This window comes from Toxotes jaculatrix, chromosome 9 (genome assembly GCF_017976425.1).
Source record: "Toxotes jaculatrix isolate fToxJac2 chromosome 9, fToxJac2.pri, whole genome shotgun sequence".
NCBI lineage: Eukaryota > Metazoa > Chordata > Actinopteri > Toxotidae > Toxotes > Toxotes jaculatrix.
Window position 1 is genome coordinate 23,902,249 of NC_054402.1, and position 25,390 is coordinate 23,927,638.

Genomic DNA, 25,390 nt, shown 5'->3' on the forward strand with positions numbered 1-25,390 from the left:
AATTTCGTGTTTCTCTGTCAATATGGGCTGCTGTGTGTACATTAATGAGGGAAATGGCAAATGGCTGCAATATAACAAAGAGTGAAAAATTTAAGGGGGTCTGAATGCTTTCCGTACCCACTGTATGTTGCGTGATCAGGCTGCATCATGCTTTACTATATTCTCAATTTTAACCGAGTTAACATTTTGTCTTTATTAATAGATAGCAACAATAGACCACTGGCAGGAAACAAGGGAGAGAGAGAGGGATGCACCAAAGATCCTGGGCTGGATTCGGACCACGGATGAAGAAACAATTTTGAGGAGATACATGTCTGGCATGACGCAGCAGGTAGTTTATGACCAAACCACACACTGATTCATGTGACTTAAAGGCTCACATCTGACCTCAGCAACCCTCAGGGTGCTTTAGAGACCCTAAAACAGGTGTCTCTGTGGACATATACCAGGATTTGATGATGATGTTGAGGTATGATGTTTATCATGTTAACTGTCTTGGCTTAGCATGTTACCATGCTACCATTTGCTAATCAGCACGAAACACATTGTGCAGATGAGGCTGATGGGAATGTCATTAGTTTTGCATGTATTTGGTCAAAGTACTGGACAAATTAACATTTTGACCTGATGATGGCACCAGATGAAAAACCAGAGAGTCACCAAATTTATTACAAGGGGAACATAAATGTCAGAAACATCCAATAGTTGTTGAGACATTTCACTAAATACTACAACTACTACTACTACTACTACTAATAATAATAATACAACTAGTAACTGTAAATGTGTTTTTCATTATTTAATATGGCTTGTTTATATCAAACAGAAAAGTAGACAGCAGCAGCTGAATCATCATATTTGTTTTATATGTTCAGTTATGTTATGATATTTAATCCTTACTTAAAACTCACTCATATGAAAACCATTAGAACACTTGTTTCATTTTGAATAGATTTCAGCTCTCCACTCTAAACTGACCTGCACATCATGTTTTCCGCTATATGATTAAAACACCTGGAATAAACAAACAACTGCTGAAACTGCAAAGCTGCACTGGAACTAAGATGAAACAGAGGGAAAACGTAGTAAAACACAAGGCCAGTTTTTAGTGGGACATTCATATCACATTATTTTATTCTCCATTATGCTTGGTTTTCACTTTAGACACGTATAGTAGTTCCACAGTTAATGTGTTAAACAAGTGTTTGTTTGTTTGTTCACACAGACAGACATGGAGTTTCACAACATACACAAAATGTATTGTTAATATATTGCAAATCTTTTTAAATATTCTGGAAACCGTGAAAACCAGAGGACAGACCACACGTCTCTCTTCAAGCTGCAAAAGAAAGAAAAAACAAATTCACTGTGGGGACATACAGTCATATAATATGTTAAAGTAGCTGTTGGCTTTATTATGATTTAGTCACATTTAATTTAATAATTTATCATTTCTTTTTTATTATTACTTCTTATATACAATTACTGGTTGCTTTCCACAGTGTTGTATACTTAAGAGAAAGATTCTGAGCAATTTAAGACGTTTTTGCTTTTTGTGGTTGGGCTAAAATGTTTTTGATTTTTCAGCCATAAATCAGTTTTGGAAGAAATATTATAGTGTTCTTGTATGATTATGGATTGTTACCTGCAACACAAGGGAAGACATATTCTGTCTCAGCCTGGTCACCTGAGAGGAAAAAGAAGAACGAGAAGAGAGATAAAAAAAACCCCCACAAACTTTCTTCATGTGTCCAACAATGCAACACATTTAAAACTTGCAGTACTCAACATTACAGTTCTGATAACTATTCAGTTTTGCTGTGAAGGATTTGAGTAAAGGATTTGAGGCTTTATGTAGGAGGCCTGAGTGTGAGCTTTACTTGGCTGGTAGTAGTCGTAGATCTTGACCACGGCTGGCTTCAGGTTCTGCACTGGCAGCTCCTGTACGAGCTCTAAGCTGTGGTTGACAACCACGTCCTTTTGTAACTGTTGGAAGAACAAAAATGGATCAGTACCAAATCTGTAGAGCATCATTTAATGTTCCCCGCTGTGAGTTCCTCTCACCTCCTGTAGGTACACCAGAACCTGATCCTCCTTTTGTTCAACACGATCCACCAGCAGAGCACCTCTGAGCTGTGAGGAGATGATACCTCAGTCAGTTCATCAACAGATGAAAACTAATCCATTCTCCTGAGCTGAAAGTTATTCCAATAACTCACCTGCTTCAAAGACTCTTGGTCTGGGACAAAACCAGAAAGCATTTTGATCTCCAGGATCACCATGTTTGTAGTGTTCTCGTTTCCACGATATCTGCAGGAGAAGCATAAAAATGTGATGGTACACCCCTTCACCCTCATACTGTACACATGGATGTTTTTTAATCTGAGACTTTGGCAGGGTTTGGTTTACAGTTAGTACATGTTTGAGCTAGTTAGTGATATGTTTATACCTATCCACCAATAGTTTCTTAGTACAGCACTTGCTGGTATGTGCTGAGTAATGTTTGTCTAAAATCTCAGTGTTGATCACTTACAGAGTCTCTAGCTTCAGAATGAGTTTGGGTCTGTGAGGTGTCTTGGTGCAGACGGCCTCTGGTGTGACGTTGACACTGAAGGAAGTTTCATCAGTAGGAGTTGGGATGTTGTAGTGAAGGGAAATCTGGGAAACAGGTACACAAGAAGGTTTGACCATCAAAAATCTCGAGAATTTCCTTCAAACTTATGATGCAACAAGATTTGTCCTTTGAGAAGAACCATGTTTAGAGGTGGTCACATCTTCACGTGTCGTTTTTAACGAGGGGTGATTGATGGGTTTGTGGCCTAAGTAGAAAACCCAGTACATTTATTTTTCAGAATAATCCCCCAGTACAGGACCTCCAGAGAGTGGACAGCAGCAATGACGCCTGTAGAGGAGGGTAAGGGCCTCCTCTGAAGTGCTGGAATAGAGCCGGCCAAACACTATGATGTTGTGACTCCAGCTAAAGAATCACAGAGGCAATGTCTCCATTTCAGGAACTTTACTTGTAGTTGATAGAAGAACAGGGTTCAATGGTACAGGTACGCAGGGGGGTATGCGTGTGTGTGTGTGTGTGTGTGTGTGGTTTCTGCCAAAGAAATAAAGGATAACTATTACAAATCTCATAACCAAATATATACATGCAATAAATCTGCAGGCTAAATAAGCTAGCATGTATTTATATGAAGAAAATGATCTTATGAAACAATTAACAAACCCAAATATACAATGGTTAAAATGAATACAGCAAGAAAGCATAAATGAAATAAACTACACACTTACATCATCAGTGACGCACACAACCTCCCCTGAAGAACAGAACAGTTCACCGTCTATCTGGATAATCCACTGCAAAGAGACGCGCAGCTCCTAATTACCGAGCCTGTGTTTCTTAAAGGGCCAGCGTCCCCCTTAACTAACAAAGCAGTGGAGAATAACACAATACAATAACATAACAGAGGGCTTTCCTACACAGCCGCCCCCAAAAGTCAACATTGATCTTTTGAACAAGAGGAAAGTCCTCTCTCTTAAGAGTCCTCATCTACAAGATGTGGAATCTGCACCAGCCGGGACACAGGACGTACATAGGTTTTGTCCTTCACCTGCACAGCCGCAGTACGGACACGACCATCATCCCCAGGGTATGTCTGAGTAACCTTTCCCACTGGCCATTGAGCTCGAGGTAGCTGTGGGTCAACAATGAGGACGACTTGCCCCATCAACAAGTCTTTGCCGTCCTTCCTCCATTTCTGTCTCCCTTGTAGGCCAGGTAAGTAGTGGCGGATGAAGATGGACCAAAAATGATCAGCCAAGACTTGACTATGCCTCCAACGGCGTTTCCCTAGTAGCTCAGTGGAGTCATAGACTGCTTGTGGTAAGGATGCATCTAGGCGTCCCATGATGAGGATGTTCGGAGTTATGGGGTCTGGATCAGCCACATCTGATGAGAGATAACCAAGTGGCTTTGCATTCATGATCCCTTCCACTTCAATGAGAACTGTATGGAGGACAGTCTCTGACACTGTATGATCCTTTAGGATGACCTTGAGAGCTGTCTTCACTGATCGTATCTCCCTTTCCCAAGTACCACCGAAGTGAGGTGCACCTGGTGGGTTGAAGCGGAACATGATCTTCTGTTCAGCCAACTTCTCCCTCACATTAGGTTCCATCTTAGCCAGTGATTCCTGTAGCTCCTTGTCTCCACCAACGAAGTTGGTGCCGTTGTCACAGAGAAGCTCAAAGGGAGTCCCACGACGAGCGATGAAACGTCTTAGTGACATCAGAAATGCATCAGAGTCCAGACTTTCGAGGAGGTCAAGGTGGACACATCGAGTTGTCATACATTTATACAAGATCCCCCATCTTTTCTCAGTCCGGCGTCCTATCTTCACGTGGAATGGCCCAAAACAGTCCACCCCAGTCGAATAAAATGGAGGCTTGTACACCCGCAGGCGAGATGGCGGAAGGTCGGCCATCTTTGGTACGTCAGGCTTAGCTCGCCATAGCTGGCATTCCCGACAAGAGCGCTGATGTTTCCGGATGACCTCTCTCCCACGCAACACCCAGAATCTACGCCGGAGTTCGGCTAGGACCCTCTCTGGCCCAGGGTGGAGTAGAGTCTGGTCATACTCCTGGATAATCAGCTTCGTCAGGGGATGACTTGGGTCCAGGACAACTGGGTGAATGGAGTCTAACTCCATGTTTCCAGCTCGACGCAGTCTACCACCAACTCGGAGTAAACTGGTAGATTTGTCATACTCTGGCGCTAACGATCCCAGGCGACTATCTGAGGGAAGAGGACGGTTCAACTTGAGAGCTTTAATCTCGTCTGGAAATGAGTCCATCTGGGCTCGTTCAAGAAGGGCTCTCTCTGCGTTGAGATAGTCAGCGGCTTCACATGGCTGATTGTTTCCTTGAGGGTCAGCCGCCCCGTGAAGACTCCGCGCTGTAGCATTAACAAGGTCTCTCCATGAAGTATAGTCTTCAACAGCAGGAAGCATAGAACCAGAAGTCGTCATGTGTCTGATGATGACATTTTTCCTCAGCTCTCTGTCATCGGGTTCAGGATCTCCAGAAGGCGGAATAGGCCATTGATCCTCAGGTAAGTACAAGAACTCAGGACCTTGGTGCCACCGATGAGGTTGAGCCAAGTCCTCCAGGGTCAGTCCTCGAGTAATGTCATCTGCTGGGTTCATAGCAGAGTTCACATATCTCCAGCATGCTGAATCAGTCAACTCCTGAATCTCGGCCACTCTTGTGCCCACAAACACCTTGTATCTGCAAGACTCTGACTTGATCCACTGAAGGACGGTGATGGAGTCAGACCACAGAATGACCCTCTGGACGGGCACTGTGAGCTCAGTTTGTAGGACACTAGCAAGTTGAGCACCTGTCAAGGCAGCGCTCAGCTCTAGGCGTGGTATCGACAGCTGCTTTCTTGGAGCCACCCGAGATCTGGCCAGCGCAAAGGAGATGTAGACCTGGTGTTGTTCATCCACAGTCCGCATGTATGCCACTGAGCCATAAGCTCGCTCTGAAGCATCACAAAAGATGTGCAGCTCTCTTGTTGCCGGTGTCGTGGTCACCTGAGGGGGAGCATAAGCTCTGGAGAAGTTTATATGACTGAGATGCGGAAGCTCTTGTTCCCAAGCATGCCATCTTTCCAGAAGCATTTGGGGTTGGATTTGTTCATCCCAGCCGACCTCCTCCTTCCACAGGTCTTGTATGAGTATCTTTGCTCTTGTTGTGAACGGTATGATGTACCCAAGAGGGTCGTACTGAGAAGCAAGTACTCGGTAGAGATTCCTCATAGTGGGCTCCAAGGTCTCCACTGGGCGATGTTTATACCCCAAGGAGTCACAGAGGCAGTTCCAGCGTAAGCCTAAAGTTGGCTCCTGAAGATCATGACTGTTCTTGGAGAGCCACAGCTCGCTGCTTGCTGAGCGGGCTTCAGGCGGGAGGTGCTCAATAACTGTAGGCGTGTTACTTGCCCACTGGCGGACTTCAAAACCTCCAGTTTGGAGGTGTTGGCAGAGGTGGTCAATTAGCTCCTTAGCTTCTTCAGGTGAATGAGTGCTGGTGAGGATGTTGTCAACATAAAATGACTGGGCCACTGACTCTGGAAGAGCGGACTCACTTTCTGCACTGTCTTGGATATGGGTTTGGAGAGCGTAGATTGCGCAGCAGGGACTGCACGTTGTCCCAAAGGGAAGTACCTGCCACTCATATATGCTTGGCTCCCGCTGTCTCTCCATGTTCCTCCAGAGAAAACGGAGCACCGGCTTATCCTTGGGCAGCAAACGGATCTGGTGAAACATAGCCTTTATGTCTCCACTAACTGCCACAGGATGCTGGCGAAACCTAATCAGAACTCCAAGCAGGGTAGGTCCGAGTGTAGGTCCAGGAAGCAAGAAGTCATTCAGTGATACTCCCTGGTATTTAAAAGAACAGTTAAAGACGACGCGGTCTTTACCGTTATGGGTCACCATGTGATGTGGAATATACCAGGACTCTGTTGACTGGTCGGCCTCATCGGGTTGTAATTCCGCCACATAGCCAGCCTCCTCCAGTTTCCGGATCTCATCACAGTAGCTCTTTGCACGCCTAGGGTCCTTCTCAAGTCTCCTTTCTATGCTCCGTAAGCATGACAGCACAGCTTCCTTAGGGGCATTAAGTTGCGGAGCATTTGCTCTCCGAAGCAGGGGGGTTGCATACCGGAGGACTCCATCAACTTCAACTCTGGTGGTAGAGACCTGAAGCATGGCCATAGCCTGCTGATCATGTTTGGAACGAGTAGCCGTCTTCCTACTCACATAAGGAAGGGTGTCTACCTGCCAAAGGCGCTCAACATTACTGAAAAGTTCAGTATCAGAGGAGACCATAGTAAGATGGAGACACTGCTTTGAAGAGGTGGCTTGGGACATTTCAGCAGGTCCTTGAAGTGCCCAACCTAGACGCGTACATACACCGATGGGACCGCCTGGTGGGCCGGCACGTACTGGCTGGACTGGGATCAAAAGGTGAGGCATGTCAGAGCCAATCAATACCAGTGGTTGCGCATGGTTGATAAGAGGTAATGGCAGACCACGCAGATGTTTATAACGTTTCTGTAGGGTGACCACTGGGTAGGAGTGTTCAGCGAGGCTGAGACCTTCAGCCGTGAAAGCCTGGCATATCTGGTACTTCTGTGAGGGCATATGCACTGGGGAGACATCGAAAGAGACTGAGCTGCCCTGGAGTTGTTCTACACTCTGCTGTACTGTTCGCAGGTTGAGCGTCTCTGGCTCTTTGTTCAGATTCAGGTGACAGACAGCTTGAGGGAGAATGATACTACGTTCAGAGCCATCGTCTAGAACAGCATAAGTCTCTAAGGTTCGGTCACCATTACTCAGAATGACCTTGACAACCTTCAACATTACTTGTTGTGGTCGATTAGGTCGGTCAAGATAGACCTTCTTTGATGGCATAGTCACCATGTGGACATTAGTTTTAATCTGCTGAGCCGAATCATGCAGGATTGTGAGGTGCTGTTCTTTGCATGTCTTACAGGGACGCTTCAGTGTACATACCTCAGCATCATGGTTACGTCCACACTTCCAGCACCGTTTTCCATCTCGGATCCAGCTCACCATTTGACTAGTGGACAGTGTCTTGAAGTCATTGCAGGCATTCAAGAAGTGCTCTTTGTTGTCACAGTATGGACAATATGGTTTAGATTTGAAAGACTTGGAGCGAGTGGGTAGAGTATTAGCAACTTCTCCAGCATTAAGGAGGATAGTTGTAGTCTTGTCCTTAGTATGAATGACCCGTTGCTCCTTTCTGGCTTGCTTCAGTGTATCACACTGATAGAGCGCTGCTGCTCGACTGGAGAGACGTTTGGCTTGAGACTTCATCTGCAGCCAAGCTGACAGATCAGACAATGTATAAGTCAGGTCTGACCCTGTCTTGAGTATGCCGTGGCTCAGACAGTACTCAATAAATCCATCCCTGTATGATGGAGGCATTTTGCTCAGAAGGCGGTCAACATGAGATCCACATCTCAACTCATATCCATTTGGTCCCTCCAGTGTTGCTAACATTCCCACCAGAGACTGGACAGACAAGGCAAATGAGTCAAAGGCTTCAGAATCACCGAACTTGATAGCAGGTGAGTTGAGAATAGCACCTAGCTCAGACTGGACCAGTTGCCGGGGTTGACCATACTTATCTTGTAGAGCTTGCAGTGCAGTGCTGTATGGTCGGGAATCATACATGTATGCCTTGGCCAGATGAAGAGCACTGGGTAGCTTCAGGTGACTAAGAAGCACCTGATACTTGTATTGCTCGGTCAGGTCACTGTGACTGCCCACCATATTGTCCAAAGCCATTTTTAACAGAGCAAAGTCACTTTCACGATCACGCTCAAAATATGGTAGAGCTTGGTGGGGAATACTGTAAGATGCAGCTAATGGCATCCCTGAGCCCAGAGGTGGCGGATACCCTGACAGAGTTGGTGGGGAAACAGAAGCTATCTGTGGTGCTGATAAATGCTGCTGCTGGAAAGGGTGACTTGTAATAGGATCAACTACTCCGCTGATCTCAGGTGACACAGTATTAGGTTCTATAATGTGGTGGTGCTGTGTCAAGGCACCTGATGTAGGTACAAAGCCTTGCTGGAGCGTCATAGGTGTGGCGCTAGGAGGTGGCATGATTGATGCAGGGAGCGGAGCTGCAGGGTTTGCAACATGAGCAGATGCTAATGGCCCTGTTGTTTGCCCTATTGTTCTGACAACAGCTGGGATATCTGACAGAACAGGTCGGCTTGGTCCAGCAGTAAGAGGTGTAGATATAACAGGTGCTACTGCTTGAGCCTGGTACCTGGTTGGTGCATAGTCCTGCTCAGATGGTACATCATGTGATGGGGCAGGAAGAGAACTTAAGCTTGGGTGAGCTGGTAAGGCAGTGGGGGAACTAGTGAGCTGAACACCCATTTCTGGCTGAGAACTACTCACCACCTCACCGTGTGGGGTCTCTCCCTCCGGCCTCTGCAGAAGGTAAGTAACCATCTTAGCTACCTGTAGTTCTTTCTCTTTCTTCTTAAGCCGTCTCTGCCTGTCACGTTGTTTGACAATGGTTTCCCGAGCATTCTGAGCCTCTTGCTGCAAGCGTTGTAGGCGCTGACACTCCAAATCTGCGTTGCTGTCCTCTAAGACTTGGTGTTGCAATTCCTCTAACTCCAGGCGATGAATGCTCTCCTGGAGCATTGCCTCTTGGATAGGTGACAGAACATTCTGGGGAAATATACCTACGGATGAACGAATGGAGCTGAAACTGGACCTGGATGCAGACTTGGAATTAGACCGGTGTGAGGTTCTGCTGCTCTCAGATATGGTCATGCTTCTATCAGAACTGCGTCCAGATTTCAGCGACTGTTGGTGCTCACCCCTCATAGATGTAGACCCCGTTTCGCTAGCCGTTGGCTTTGGTACCTGGGCATCAGCTGTTGGAGGTGCATCTTGTGGATGAGGTTGATAGCCCACTGCATAGCCGCTTAGGTGTGGTGGCAGCTTTCGCTCTCTGTGAGGCCGACTGGATTCCCCTTTACTTGGACGGTCTGCCTGACTCATAGTGTTGTGTAGTAGCTCTATCCGGCTCGAAGGACCAATTTTGTAGAGGAGGGTAAGGGCCTCCTCTGAAGTGCTGGAATAGAGCCGGCCAAACACTATGATGTTGTGACTCCAGCTAAAGAATCACAGAGGCAATGTCTCCATTTCAGGAACTTTACTTGTAGTTGATAGAAGAACAGGGTTCAATGGTACAGGTACGCAGGGGGGTATGCGTGTGTGTGTGTGTGTGTGTGTGTGGTTTCTGCCAAAGAAATAAAGGATAACTATTACAAATCTCATAACCAAATATATACATGCAATAAATCTGCAGGCTAAATAAGCTAGCATGTATTTATATGAAGAAAATGATCTTATGAAACAATTAACAAACCCAAATATACAATGGTTAAAATGAATACAGCAAGAAAGCATAAATGAAATAAACTACACACTTACATCATCAGTGACGCACACAACCTCCCCTGAAGAACAGAACAGTTCACCGTCTATCTGGATAATCCACTGCAAAGAGACGCGCAGCTCCTAATTACCGAGCCTGTGTTTCTTAAAGGGCCAGCGTCCCCCTTAACTAACAAAGCAGTGGAGAATAACACAATACAATAACATAACAGAGGGCTTTCCTACAACGCCATCATCACTGTCAAAATGGCGAGCACTGAGCTCCTTCTTTGGCAGGTGTTGGACCAATTCAAATGGATGGCAGCCATTGCCCCAGAAAACAGAGGCCATCACTTTGCCTACGGACCTCACCGATTTGGCCTTCTTGGGACTCTCTGGGGCTTTTTCGAATGTTCTTTTATATCTGATTGGATGTTTCAGAAGGTGACCATCCATCCAGGACGGGGGCCATGTTCCAGTCATTGAACTCAGCAGCCCACTTCTTCACTAGGCTGTAAGAGGGGGCACCCTCACCTGGCACTGCCACCACTTCTTCGTCCCTCCTTGGCTAATAAGGCCTTGAGACCGAGGTGGTGGACGACTGCGCAAAGGCCGATGTTGTCCATTTTCTCAGACAGTGCATTTTCAATTATCCGAAACATAAATACCAGAAGTTATTAGCTCACGTTAAAGTTATGAACTTTAGACTTTGGAGAGTAAGAGAGGGGACAAGTATAAGCTTTCACTTCACACTGATTACATGTTGTTACTTAGCCTAACAAAAACTCCTGGACTTGCTTAAAGTGTTTGCTGAAATAGCTTCAAAAAAGTGGATTCATTCCAAATGGAGATTTGACAGGAGGTAAGTCCAATAATTGAACTTAATAAAGCTGGATTAAAAGAAAGCAGAACACAGACATGACACTTTCTGTATTGCTACTTGGCTGCCAGCCTGAGGACATTGTTATACTGACAGTGTTTGTGGACATATATCACAGAGAAACAATTAGAGCTCTAGTGTTGACTGACCTGCATTGAAGCACATGCAGTGCCCTTCACCTCCAGGCTGTACTTTCCTGACGTGTCCTGCAGCGTCTTCTCCTGGTAGAGCAGTTTGTTGTCCTGGTTCACATCAAATGTCAGCTGGCCACTGGGGGACTGGACCGTCACTGTGCTTGAACCGTCTGGACTGAACACCAGAGTGGAGTAAAGAGCCAGAGCCTGAAGAGCCACCACTGTGTCCTATAACACACACACCCACACCCACACCGACAGACAGACAGAAAGACAGACAGACACACACACACACACACACACACACACACACACACAGGTAAATGTATCAGGTATCTCTAAAGTGTTGATTTTCATTCAGAAATGTAAAAAAATATTAATTTAAAACAGGATAGTTTGCTCAGAATGTTTCATTTGTAGTTAATGGGCTATAACACTGCTGCTGTCCTTGGTGTGGTGTAATCACTGACATTACATTGTTGACAGTTGCTGTCCTATGAAAACCTGTATGTCTAAATGATGTGATTTAGAATTTTTCAGATACACTGAAGGATTTAATATTCTGATAGATGCTGAAAATGCCACGAAGATGAAAATAGATGAAAAAGCTGGACAGTGACCAAATGGTTAAGGAGCTTTACAGTTTGGTTTTCATCGTATTTCTCCCAGAAGAGAACATGGTGTGTTTAACTTTAAGTCCAGCTTCATGCTGATGGTACCTGTGTGGAGGAGAAGCCTCCATAATAGTTCTGCTGGCTCGTCAGCCATCTGACGATGCGAGTGGTGTAGCCCAGGTCTTCGGTCGTGGGAGACGCACTGAGTCTGGCCAGCAGCACATAGGAGCTGATCTCCACAGACAGAGAGGCTGAAGTTTCTGTTGCTGTCTGAGACCACTGGAGGAAACCCCCTAAAAACAGCCATCCACACACACACACAGGCACGAGGTGAGCTACATTCACACTAAGTGAAGCCAGAATGATTTCCTTTAGGAGGATGACTCACCTTGTTTTAATGCGACTGTGTCCAGGTGCTGCAGAAGGTGAGCACGGGTCTCTGAGTCTCCTGCCAGGGTGAAGACGTACGCCAGCAGAGCTGTAGTGTAGGTGTTGCTGAGGTCACTGATGGACTCTTTAAGGCAAGAGAGGCTCTTCTTCACTGCAGGATCCTGTAAGAGATTAAAAACATGTTTTGATCATCAAATAACCATTAAAATGATTATTTCATTATAAATGAGAGATTCATTTATTATCAGATACCCTGATCCCCCTATTTTCCACTGAAAAAGTTAAAGATACCACATCAGTGCACTTTTCAAACAGACTCTTCATGTGGACATGGTAAGCAGGACCACATTAAGGTATTAAAGCACAGGTGTGATTTACTAGGTGCAATGATCCAAATCAAATAGTCAACAGATTCACTCAAATGAAATAAAACAGCACGAGATATAAGAGTCTACTCACATCAACAGAGTTATTCATCTCCAAGAAGGCAGCAGTGATATAAGCAGTGAGAGTCACTTCATCAGACACACCACCCTGTAGACAGGAAGCATCATTCAGATACTGTCATCACTACACCTCCAACAGCCAGGGGCCCAGATAACAAAAAGTGATTTTGTGCACTGATTACATGTAGACTTAAAATAGTGGCAGCGATCTGTTAACAAATAACTGTCAGCAAGATGTCAATGAATGAAAATTAAGCTGTCTAACCTTCCTCACTTTTATTATTACTCTCATCATTACTGGTCACTTTCATCACTCTCCACAGGTACTGTAAGCTTACCTTCATTCTGTTGTTAAAAAGTTTTCCTGACTGTTGGAAGCAGCCATTTTCTTGTTGTTTACTCTGGAGCCAAGTCTTGGACTCTTCAATATTTTTCGGGTCGATGTAGATGAACGACTGTGCTTTGGCAAAAGATCTCACTACAAAAGCCGTCAGCCTGAGGAGATCGAGACAAGGTTAGACAGTCACTGAAAAAATGAAATCAATCAATCAATCAATCAAGAGTCTTTATTGTCATTATGTGAACATAACATAACAATTTTGCAGAGACTCACGGCTTTAAGGCACTTTTACATATAAATAAATAACACAAAAATAGAACACTTATGAAAATATAAACACAAACTACAGTAATAAAGTGCAGCCTAGTGCCAGTCCAGGAAGAGGAGCCTCTTGATCTGAACGCTGCCTCAGGACAGTCAACATGAAACATTTATGCTGAAGTCACTAGCTAGGCTAATTCCAGCAGTGTTCTCCAAAGTGCTGTTAGGTCATCGACTCACTGCTGTATTATTATTGCATGCACAATTATTGTGAATCATCTACTTATTATTGTGTGTGGAGATTGATCAGTAATGTTCTCACCAAGTGTTCCCCTCCCCTGATCCAAATGTGCTGTAAGCACCATCCCGGTGTTTGTAGTTCAGCTGTCTCTGGTAGCCTGAAGAACAATAGAAACACATGGTTATTTGGGCATGATGATACATACACTGTCAGATTTTACAGAATCTTTGAAAAGTATAGGACATGAGGTAAATTTGTTTTGGACAGAGTCTAACAGAAATGAAGGTCTGCAGGAACACTGCAGTTGGAATGATGAGTATTTTCTAGTGATCACACATGACAGACCTTCTGCTTACATTCTGTGCAACCAGATTGTTCAGCTAAAGCTAAGAGAGACTCACCACTGGTCAGGAAGTTGGTAGCCTTTTCCAAGATGGCTGGGGTCAGCTGCTGTGTGTTTTTCAGGTACTGGAGGATGTAGATGTTGGGGGCCAGGAGCGCCATGTTCTGCTCCCCACATCCATATGGCATCCGTAGCAGCCCATTCAGGTTTTTCAGGGCTCGTCCCAGGATGTCACCTGCACAAAAATACAGACTGAGTAAGAGCAAACAGGTGACTGACCTGGCTTTTCATTTTGATAAATGTGCCCAAAGAAAGTCACTAACATACATTTCTGTTCATTCTGCACTAAACTGTCATGGCTCAGTTGGTATAAAAACATGTTAAAAAGCTTGAAAAAGAAAGACATTTTTGTATTTTCCTTCAACTGTACTGCATTCCTGCACACACACCGTCTTTCTTTTACTTTAATATGAAAGCAAAATGTGGCATCTCAAAAAGGACTATCCAGTCCAAAAGTCCCTGATTTATGAGGCTTTAAGAGGGACTGTTAACTTGCTTCACTCTCGTAAAATAAATTTATCAGTTTACCCAGGACTGATAGCGAAGCACGGGCAGATCCATCAATCACATTCTCAGGAAGCTGTATGTCTATTTCCTCAGTCAGAGCCTCTCCTGTGTACAGACAGAGAACAGAACAGAAGCTTTTAGAGGGAAAGTCGAGTAGCAGTCAGTGCTAAGACAGAGATGTCAAATAGATTTAATGGATGGTTGATGGGAACTAGTCAGACTATAGAAATACGATGGCATCAACCATACTTACCTTTTGGGCAGAGCAGCCAGTTATAGGTCTTTGCCATCTCAGTTCCCTCAGCCTGACAGAGAAGGAGGTAGGGAACAATGTGAGTTTTCATCTCACATTAAATACAAAAAAAAAATAATGGTTTAAGTATAAACTTCTTTGTTATCTCGTTTTAAGGGCACCAACCTTTACAATGACAGATTTTGTGACCACGTCGATACGGCCTCTGTCTGGCACGTTCACAATTTCATTTTCACATGAAATCTGGGATGATATCGCCTCAGCAGTCACAGACACATTCACAGCCCCTGAAATACATCATACCATTTGTAAATTTTGTCCATTTCAAAGTGTCCAAAGTATTTTGTCACTGACATGGATCTCACTGATTTCAAGGAGAAGAAAAAGACTTTTGCTTGGGAAGAGGGACAGCAGTTTCTCCACCTTGGTACAACCCTTTAATGTTTTACACCAGTGTGGATAAAAGCTTGATCCTCACCTAAGACTGAGGGGGCCATTGTCCAGCTGAGGGTCTTGCGCTCGTTGCCACACAAACAGGATGTGTACTGGTCACCAGACAGGGGGGTGAGGGTGTAATCTAAGGAGGGTGCTGGAGTCACACTGACCTGTTCAAGGGACACAACTATATATTTTACAATTGGACATGCACGACAAACTCAAACCACCATTCAAACTGCAGCCTGTTGTGAGACAAACAAACCTGATTCCAGTCACATTCTACACAAGGGTTTGCCACAGGCCAGTGAAGTATTGTTTACTCACAAATTATCATTACAGTTATTATGAAAACACACGGCATTAATATTGAATTTCACCATGAAATTAGCCAAATAAATTCATCTCTACAACAGGATGAATTGTAGCAACTTTATGATCCCCTGCCCAGTACTGTGGGCTGACGTTAGGTCATGTAAAAGCATTCATTACCATGATGCATTTGGTCAGGTAGTTGAAGACGGTTGCCTTCAGTTCAAAGTGCTCGCCCCGGATGATGGAGTAGGGCAGGGTGAGCTCCAGGAAGAAGGGCTGGAAGACAGTGATATTTTGACGAGGAGCCAAGCCGAAACCCTGAGGGGACAAACAGAAAGCCTCCGTCTCCCAGGTGGTGATGGTGTCTGGGACAGTGAGGGACACATCTTTTGTTCCAGACTCCCTGGATCAACAGATACACAGAGACACACAGACACATAGTGTGAGCTGGAAAAACTTACTTTTACTCTTATTTCTCTTCAGTCAAATGTGAGCAGAAACTGTTTCATACACTGTTATTGAGATAAAATGCAGTAATACAGAGTTCCATGTTGCTGAAGAAATTCAGACAGTGTTTGTCATTCTAATTAAAGAGCATGATCCTGATGTGCACTGGCCCGAAAAGATTTTTTTTTTTTTTTTACATACACAGTCATTATTTAGGAAACAGCTGTAAAATGATTAATAACATGTTACAAATGTCCTAAAATGACTCATTTTTGTTATCGCAATTTGAGCCATCAGGCTAAATAAAAATATAACATAAGATAGTACAAAAGTCTCAAAGAAAAGTTGTAGTAAATCATTTTCATGCCATTCATGTGGGCAGGGAGTGAGCAGGAAGTCAGAGGGAGGAACTCTGGTGCTCCAGAAATGCACTCAGTCATTTTATCTCATTTCATGGCCATCAAAACCCTCAGCAACAGAAGCTCACCCAACTTCCACCAGGTCCCATATCCAAGTCTCAGGAAAGAAAGTGCGGACTGTCTCTATTGGAGGAGGTGGCGCTGCATCATAAGCGACTGCCCGAACAGGACCAGGTGCACCTTCCACTACTCTAGCAGCCCCAGGAACGCTATATCTAACACCTGAAAAGAAACCAGAAAATATTCTACCAGAAGCAGAGGACAGCAAAGACACATTGAACTGTTTTATTGCTGGTAAATATTTAGCATAAAGCAAACTTAGAGCAAAAAGGTGAGTTTCCATAGATACCATAGTGGTGGCCATAGTGGTATTCTCTTCCTTTGTATTTGAGGCATGGAGGCACTCGGATAACCAAGTTTGTTGCCATCTTCAGTCCTACATTCTAGATAATCCAACAAGGTAAAACCATAGAAATTGTAAAGTTCATTACATGTTCAACAACAATATTACATGTACAACAAATAATATTCTTTGTATTGTACATTAGTCATTGTGTAAGAAGTACCCGGAAAACGGTTTGAGCATCCTCCTCCTCGACTGGTCTAGGATATGGCAAAACGTATCTTCTTGGTCTCACATGCATGCATTCTACAGAATCTTCAACCTCATAAGGGATATAAAGTGATTTCCTGACAGGCAACAAGTGAAATATCTGTGAAGAAAAACAACATTCAAAGATTTAAACTGCCAATGATTTCTCATCCTTTGGAGATCTGATGTTTGAGTATATCAAGTACAAAACAGTGCCTTGATTCATATGGTGAACTTGTACGGAGGAGTACAGACTTTTTCATTTAGCAGTTGTTCAGCAGCATACTTTACAACTGGGTGAAATCAGCATCAGCTGTCTGATAATGTTAAGAGTGCAATAGCTTATCCAGAGGACACTAAAACCACAGCTGATAACAGTGGTTACCTTTTCTGCATCCAGAGTCTTCCCTGGCTCTTTGATCAGGACGCTCTGGTCGACAGCGCTCACTCCACACAGAGAGTCAGGATGGGCCGTTACCTGCATGGTGGTCTCTTCTCCTGGGACAGCTGAGGACGGAGAAAACTCCAGCGACACCTGACACACACAGAAAACACACATCGCACCATGTGGACAATGTCAGTGTGACAGTAATGTGTATTTTACTCTAACTTCTTTATATTTTTAATAAATCACAAAAACATCTCCAGAAAGAGATGGACCAAGGATGGAGACTTCAGTACATACACACAGTGCGTGAAACATGCATCCAGTGCATCCAGAAACTTGCCTGATGAAGGTCTTCCACCGAAACATTAAGTAAATTTCTCACTACAATTTAGACGGTGTGCAGGATATTGTTTGCTATTATGGATCGATTATCCCTTTCCTGTGAACCTGTCTCATGGAAAAGACATGCAAAGTGTCCCTCTGTTTTCAGATGACAAAATTTGAAAATCCCAAGCGGCAAAACCACAAACTGGCCTCAGTGCAGTCTTGGTGGTAAGTTATTATTTTCACTCCTCGCTGCCTGTTGTGGTGATAGTGATGTTTCCTTGTGGGGACAAACAGGGTCCCTTCACTTGGTCAACTGAACCTCAGACAAGGGACATGCTTTGTAAATGATGTGAATTAGAATTAGATTGACAGGTTACACCACCATACCTGTGGAACATTAAGCTCAGGTAAAAATAATTCAATATTATATAGACTACAACATCTCGACGCTCTGTATCACCACTTGGATTCTGCACCTACACTTGACAAGCACAGCTGATGTCTCATATCTTCTTCTTACACTGACCTTGTGGCTGAAGCATTCCTCTGTGGAGAACTCAGCACTGTGTGCGACCACAGTCTCACTGGGGAGGACGGCGTAAGCTAAGACCTGGATCTCCGGTGACATTTCCGGTTCCACGTTCAGCTTAAAAGACAACTCGCCCTCAGTCACTGAAACAAGCCAAATGTTATAAACAACAGTTATCGTTCACATGCCTCCATTTATCAATAAAAGAGCAGTTCAAATATTATTTGATCATGCTAATTTAAGGGATAATTGGGACACCATTCTCCAGACTCATGATTAAAGCCAGACTTTGCTCACCTGATGTATCTTGCACTTCAACCTGTTTAAGTCCTTGCATGACAATGGCTCCTCTGGATAAGACCTGGAGAATGTGAGACAAAATGATACAAAGACTAAATAATGTAAAAGTAAAACCTCATCCCTTCTAACACCAGATTACAACAATGTCTAGTGTTCTGATGTGGGTCACGTTTAACTTGGTTCCTTTGAGATATATGGGTTTACTAAACCTAACATTAATGGTCTCATAATACCAAAATACTCTATCAGCTCTGGGTTCACCAAACTCACACAGTCATGATGTTGTGTGTTTATGAAGGAGAACAGAAGTGCAGATTGAGACAATGTGTTAAAAAATAACACTTAAAGTGCAGAGTGCAAAGTCAAAGTATGGTCACTGCCTGTCATTAGGGCACAGTGTACTTTAATCACAATAGTCAGTTGCACATTTTTGATATTAGACCCGACTTCCATAGATGCTGAGCCTCGTAGCAGGAGCAGCACACTGCTTTTTTGTACAGGTGTGTTAGCATGTCTCTCTGTAGTCGTTGCTTTAATGTAAATGCAGCATCTTGTAGGAAGGCCGACTCACAGCCGACTGATGAGGACGTGGTCCTTTCAAATGTTTTGAGCAAATCCCGAACAGAAACTGGCTCCTCACAGTGTGAGTTATAATGGCAGCTGAACTGTCCAGAGACCAGATTAGATCTGTTTCTGTTAACCAACAAATCCCAGCTTGAAACAAAAGCTTTGTACTTCTAACCAGCTGTTCATATTGTGTTAGCTTCATAAACAATGACAATGAGAGAAGTGTGCTTCACATTTTCAGGACAAACAGGTGCTTGGTCATCATGGTCTCATATGTAACCATGTCTCTAACAGGTAAGTTGATCAGAGGTGGAGCGTTCCTTTAAGACAGATGCTAATAACTGAGATGAATGTCATTTCAAAATATCTGACAAGCTGAGAAATAGTTTGCTTACCAGATATATCACATCCACAGAGTCCTGTTTCTCCCCAACTATAGTGTATTCGATGGAGATGTCCTCTTCTGTGCGGCAGTGAAGTGGCTTATCTTTCCTCTTCACCTCCAGAGAGCTGACTGATTTACTAAGAGGAGTGAAACGCTGGGCCGCAGACAGTATGTGAAATGCAGTCTCATAGAACGGAGCTCTATAACCACTGTACTCCAGTGACGCTTTATCGCTAACCTAGATTGTAGAAAAGAAACATAGAAGGTAGAAGAAAAGTTTGGAAAGTGAGTTCAGTTTTTATAAGCAAGGTAAATGCTGAGGCATAGTATGGCCACTAGCTACTGTGGTGGAACCTTGGTCAGGTGAAGTCACTCTGAAGCCATTTTAGGGTTCAAGTTTCAGCTTTTGCTTTCGTACAGGTAGTTTTAGTGATACTTCTTACTCACGTGAAGTTGGATGTCCCCATCAAAGTCAGCTGTGCTAAGTGTGAACGTGGCAATGCCGTCGCTGTCAGTGGTGAGATTCAGGAGCAGATGGGGCGACCACCTTTCACCCTTCAACAGGTAGACCGGCATGTTAGGAATGGGTGTATCATCATAGCGAACTGCTTTCACCTGTTGGAAGCACAAAGTTGTATCACTGACAGCGACCGTTGGCTTCGGATGCACCATCGACAGAATGACAGCGAAGAAGCAAAGACCACATTTTGCACTTACTTTTCCCTCCACATTTGATCCTTGGTGGTAAACCTTAGGTGTGTCAGTAAAGGACAGCTTTCCAATGGCATATGAAATTGTCATTCTCCTCTCTTGTTGATGTAAAACACCTATACAAGAAGCCTCCGTGTTACAGCACGCATGCAATATTTTTAAAACACATGATGAGGTATTTTTATGATACAAAAACTCTCATTTTAAAATAAAATAAGACTCACCTGTTCCTTCCTCTTCCAGTATGACAGTGAGGTCCAGCTGATCTTGCAGTATCTTTTGGTCAAGTTTGGTGAAGTCTGACATATTGAAGGTAAAGGTGGCGCAGCCTTTGTTGTCGGTCTAAAAAAGCGCAATATATTATGATTCACTAAAAAGAAATGAAATAACACAAAAAATATATGTAACAGATGCACTTAACTGTTTGCAATACATACTCATACATCCCACAGTTTTTCAGTATTCACAGTTCAGGTGTCAAGCACCATCTCACATGTTAATATTCACGTGAACTGTGTTCCTTAGAAGGACGTGCAACATGTCACACACTGGCCTTGTCAGGAACACGAAACCAACCATCACATCCACTAAACCAAATGTTGGTCTAGTCCACATACAACACTACTGTGGGCACGTTAAATTTATTATTATTATTAGTATGTGTTGTTATAATTTCAATAAATAGCTTGAAGCTTGAAACACGCTGCAGTCCAGAGCAGCTTCTGATCTTCTCACTTTTCTGCTTCTCATGGCTCACCTTTTTCTCTTTCTCAGTATTAACACTGTTCCCCGTTTGGGATGACTCTTTGCACTGTTTTTCATGAGTCTTTAAATAATGTTGTGTGTGACAAAATGCACAGGTTTTCTGATCATTGCTGAAAACAAGGCAAGACCAGCTGAATCACACAGGTGCCTTGTGAAGATGGTCGACAATCAAGACCGTGGTCTTGAAAAATGTTGAAGGCCTGATCACCTCCCCCCTCTCCCTGAACAGTACGATTAGACAGATAACAAGTCAGAAGTTGCCTTTGCTCCATTATTCCATTATTATTTGTGAAATGCAAGACGTCATGAAACAGGAAGCAGTCCACCGCCGACCACCAGAGACTGTCTTTGAACAGTGAGAGGGATCACTCTGACTCGATGTTATGTGACTACACAAAACAAAGTTCCCCTCTTGAAGTAAAGTGCTTTAACTGAACACACTCCCTCCGCTGGTGAAGACACTGGGATGTGGTTGAAAGCTTTGAGAAAAGCCAGTAACCTAGTCTGTCAAACTGCTATCTCCATGGTAACTGACAAGATAAATGACAATGTTTGGTATCTTTTTAACATGGTGTTAAATGTGCACAGTATAAGCAGAGTATACATACATTCTGTGTGGGCATATGGTCTGATTCTGTCAATACAGCGACTGTACCTGCTTTGTCTGCTCGTGGCATGGGGCCTTTATGTCAGGGTCTCTATCTTCATCTTCAGGGCTCGCTATAAAGTCACTATAAAGATAGCGATTCAAAGGTCGGCACACCTTGGCTTGAACACTGCCTGGCACAGACTGGCCATATGTATATCTGAGGAGAAAAAAACAAGAAAACAACAAAAACAAAAACAAAACATCAGCGTCTTGTTGAAAACCATTCACTCACCAAACTGGATCTAGTTCAAGTAATTTTGAACGTGCGATTTGTTATTTGTCAAGAAAAGGCTTTTACTTACGTTGCACATACTTCAGCTTTGATTTCTTCCTGCTCAATACTCACAGCAGAAGGTACATTTACTTCCACATCAAACTTAGGCAAAACTGTGGAGAAAATACGGTTGTTATCAGTCTTGTTTCTTCACAAGTGGACGGAAATACAACATAAGAAAATAAAATTTAAAAAAGCCATAACTTACCATACTTCTCCACCTTGAAGTTGTGATATATCTTCCTCTCACCAATGGACACAACAACTTGGTACATTCCTTCACGGGCCTCAGAGTTCAAGGAGAAAGAGTGCTGCAATATTTTACCATTGGACGTTTCATTCAGCCACTGTCCAATCCGGTTATCAGAAGGATCCTGAAACATGTATTTATGGTATTTATATTAAGGAGGAAACTCATGTGACACAGAAATACAATGATAAACATTACATCAGATTACATTTGATGTTTAATGTATGCTTTCAACAGCATGTCACTGTCTTTGGGAGGAATTTGTGCAGTGTAAAACAAAAGAATTATGGAGAAGAAATGATGATGAAGACTCTAGAGGTTGTTGACAGCTCCAGAATAAAAAAACAACTAGTAAGTGAATGTTGAGTTAAGATTTGTTTCATCAAACAACAGTAACTCGATTTAAGAAAGAAACTTTTTTTTATTTAAAAAGCCTTCAATACATGATTTTTTAATGGATTTTTATGCTTATGTTTACTGTAGTTTCTCTGGCAGCCACTGTCATTATACACAACAGATGTATTTTCAGAGATGTTTGACTTATTGTGTTAAAGTGTGAACATGTTAAAGTGTGGATACTGTTAGTCTTACCTCAATTTCGATTATATTGTACTGCAAAAGAAAGAAAGAAAGAAAGATAAAGAAACAGAGCTTTATTACAGGTGTCCTAGTCGGTCTGGGTCAGACAAACACTGTAGTTATGAGCAGTGTATGTTTATCTACTGCCAACACAGGCCACTGCAGGCTTGAAAAGACAACATGAAAAGAGTTTCTGTCTATTTCTACTTCATGTTTTATACACTTTCATAATTATTGCTTCAAATTTTATTTCCTTCAACAAAATGTTGCAAAATGAGAAAACTGTTGTTACAAGTCTGTAGAATTATTACAGCTTGAGCAAAAAGAGCCCTGGGCTGTGCTATTGACCCTTGATCAGGAACTGATTGATTAGAGACAAAGTTCTGGTTAAAGAGCACAACCATGTCAATCACTCATGTCAGTCTCTTCATTACACAACTTCTGTTCAGTCCCACTGTACTGTGGTTTATAAATGACATCTAAAAGGAAGGAGAGACAGTTCAAACACTCACCAGTTCACTGGCAGGTCTCAGCCTGGAGTCCAGCGTAATGACTCTGAAATGCACTGAGAGAAATTCAGAGAGAAGCATGAAGCTTTTACAGCTCATCTGCAGCCGAGTTAAACATCCAAACATCTTCTGTTTACTCAGAGATGACATCATTACTATCAAACTTACAAGTTAGATAAGGGCAGACTAATCAGTGATTTACTATTGGATTTAACACGATTTACTCTGTTATCTGTCTTCATTTGCTTTCTGGAAATCTCTTGTGAAGCAGCCATCATATCAGTTTGCTGCTGTTCATACATTAACTGACCAAATTTGATTGATCTGGCAGATATTTAGACTGTCAAGTCACCTTCAACTACACAGTTACTCTGTTAACAGAATAAACCTTCATCACGCAAATTTCAATTCAACAAAAAAATTCTATAAAACGTTGTGTTATTGATCCAACATCTAAACCAATCAGCTCTCAGATCAGGTGAGAGCCAAGCGTTTCCCAGAGGCTTTGCATTTGGCGCCGCCTTGGTCGTGTGAGGTTTGCATGACATTTGTCATGACATCACAGTCAGGATCAGTTTGGACAGAAAACTAATCATTCGCTGGTGATGGATTCTGCCAAGGCCTGGCTCATCTCGAATGAGCCTATTGTGACCCACTTCTCCAGCAATACAACCATTCCAATGTACAGTGGGCTGAAACCTTGGAGTCACATCAGGGTTAGTTTCAGTAACTCAGTGTTTTCATCAGTCTTTGTGAAAACACGAATCATGCATGAATCAGCTCAGTTCAGTCCTCTCTGTCCTGATTCTGATTACGTCCATGGTCTGAACTTACTGCAACTCCTCAACTCCCTCATGGACTCGACTCTGCTGTTGAGTCACAATGTTTAGCTCAAGAATGTCTCTTTAAAGGCAGCTACAACATCGACTACACAACGACATTAGATCCTTTTTCAAAAACCTGTTGTACTTATCTAAACACACCAAAAGAATCACACCACAAAGCCTCTGTTTTGAGGCTGGTTTTTTATCTATTAGTGACATTAGAAATGTGAAAGGGATTTTGAAAGAGGATTTCTTACTTCTGGAACGCAACCCACAAACTCTGCTTTCACTTCGACTCTATATAGACATGTTTCTGAGCGACACCACTGTGAAAAGCGCACGCTCGCAGAATTAAAATTAGCTATTAGCATCTAGCAGTCTGGTCACAGCCCTGATTTTCAGTGAAGTGGCTGATGTGCAGTAGGAGTTGTGCACAGAAACTGTTGATGACTAAACACCTGTTTTAAGGTAAGACGGTCGCTCAGTAATTGTGTCGGTTACAGTTTACATTGTAACAGTTTGTAATTTTCCTGGTTCCATCACATTGCTTTATTTGAAATAAAGAAAATGTCCAGATATAAAAGATTATGGCATTGTGTTTGTAACAGGGAAACCCTTCTATAAATACCATGTTGTATACAACAGCACAAATCATCAGCTCAGAGTTACCTGTTTGTCCAGGGAGGTAGATTGGTTTATCTGTTTGGATGAATGTCATTGGTTTATAGACTTTGGTCATGACTTTCCTGATGTCATTTGAGTAAAATCTGTCGCCTTTTACCTCCACCTGAAACTTTTGCACCTCTTCATTCTGCACTAAAGGAACCTGTGAGAGAAAGACATTTTATAGGTACCAGGAAAACTAACTCCACTAAAGAAAAAAAAAAAAAACCCCAAAAAACTCATGATTACATGTGGAAAAAAAATGTTAAAGTGTTAATAGGAAAATTAAATCAAAGCCTTTCTCAGAAGCTGACCTTGAAAGGAGTGCAGGTATGAAACGCTTCACTGGATGCCTTCTGGAAGAGGGTTGTGTTCCCCTCTTGGGAGATCAGAGTGACGGTCATGAGCAGATTCTCGTTGGGCTGCATTAGACTCGCACAGAATTTGGTTTCAGCTCCAGCTTCGAGAACCGCAGGAATGGCGACCATATACTGCCTGTAGACACACAAACATACACACATGTCGTGGACACAGCTCTGGATCTCACATGGAAGAATCTCCAACCCCAAATAACAACAGAATCTAATATTATTGCAAACCAGTCATACACACACACACACACACACAAAAAAAAAGAAAAACAGTACAGGTAAACTTACGGTTTTGTCAACACTTGACCCACACACATCCAGCTCAAAAAGACACAGAGTGTCCATGTCCACGTCTGAATCCCAGGACGACCCATGACTGACTGGGATAATCCTCAGTGTCAGCACCCATTAAATAGCCCCAGATACAGAACCCCCCGTGCACACACCCACACACCCACACAACAACACATGCAACCCCTCTGTTTGATTTCCCGGTATCTCGTAAGTCAATCATTCATAGACTTCAAGTTGTTTAATATAGAGTATGAAGCTGACTGCAAATAAAAGTCCATTTTTTAACGAGGTGAGGTTCAATGTTCAAAAAGTTGGTCATTTCAAGTAATT

The 25,390-nt window shown here is 43.1% G+C and overlaps 1 protein-coding gene across 1 annotated transcript; it reads right to left on the minus strand.

Moving 5' to 3' along the window:
• Positions 1 to 1,102: 1,102 nt before the first annotated feature.
• LOC121186887 (alpha-2-macroglobulin-like) lies at positions 1,103 to 25,180 on the minus strand. Its single transcript, XM_041045766.1, has 36 exons — positions 25,055 to 25,180; positions 24,710 to 24,890; positions 24,402 to 24,558; positions 22,912 to 22,964; positions 22,412 to 22,432; positions 21,779 to 21,944; positions 21,599 to 21,683; positions 21,303 to 21,453; positions 20,107 to 20,224; positions 19,889 to 19,998; positions 19,619 to 19,786; positions 19,182 to 19,409; positions 18,217 to 18,280; positions 17,917 to 18,062; positions 17,061 to 17,210; positions 16,650 to 16,796; positions 16,433 to 16,526; positions 16,152 to 16,305; positions 15,395 to 15,620; positions 14,946 to 15,072; positions 14,633 to 14,754; positions 14,468 to 14,519; positions 14,236 to 14,319; positions 13,706 to 13,882; positions 13,386 to 13,461; positions 12,801 to 12,957; positions 12,476 to 12,550; positions 12,015 to 12,177; positions 11,732 to 11,919; positions 11,028 to 11,240; positions 2,534 to 2,658; positions 2,220 to 2,310; positions 2,065 to 2,133; positions 1,881 to 1,986; positions 1,646 to 1,687; positions 1,103 to 1,339 (listed from the first exon to the last, which is right to left on the minus strand). The coding sequence occupies exons 1-36, from the start codon at positions 25,138 to 25,140 to the stop codon at positions 1,335 to 1,337; spliced, it is 4,377 nt and encodes a 1,458-aa protein (XP_040901700.1). The 5' UTR covers positions 25,141 to 25,180; the 3' UTR covers positions 1,103 to 1,334.
• Between the last annotated feature and the right edge of the window lie 210 nt (positions 25,181 to 25,390).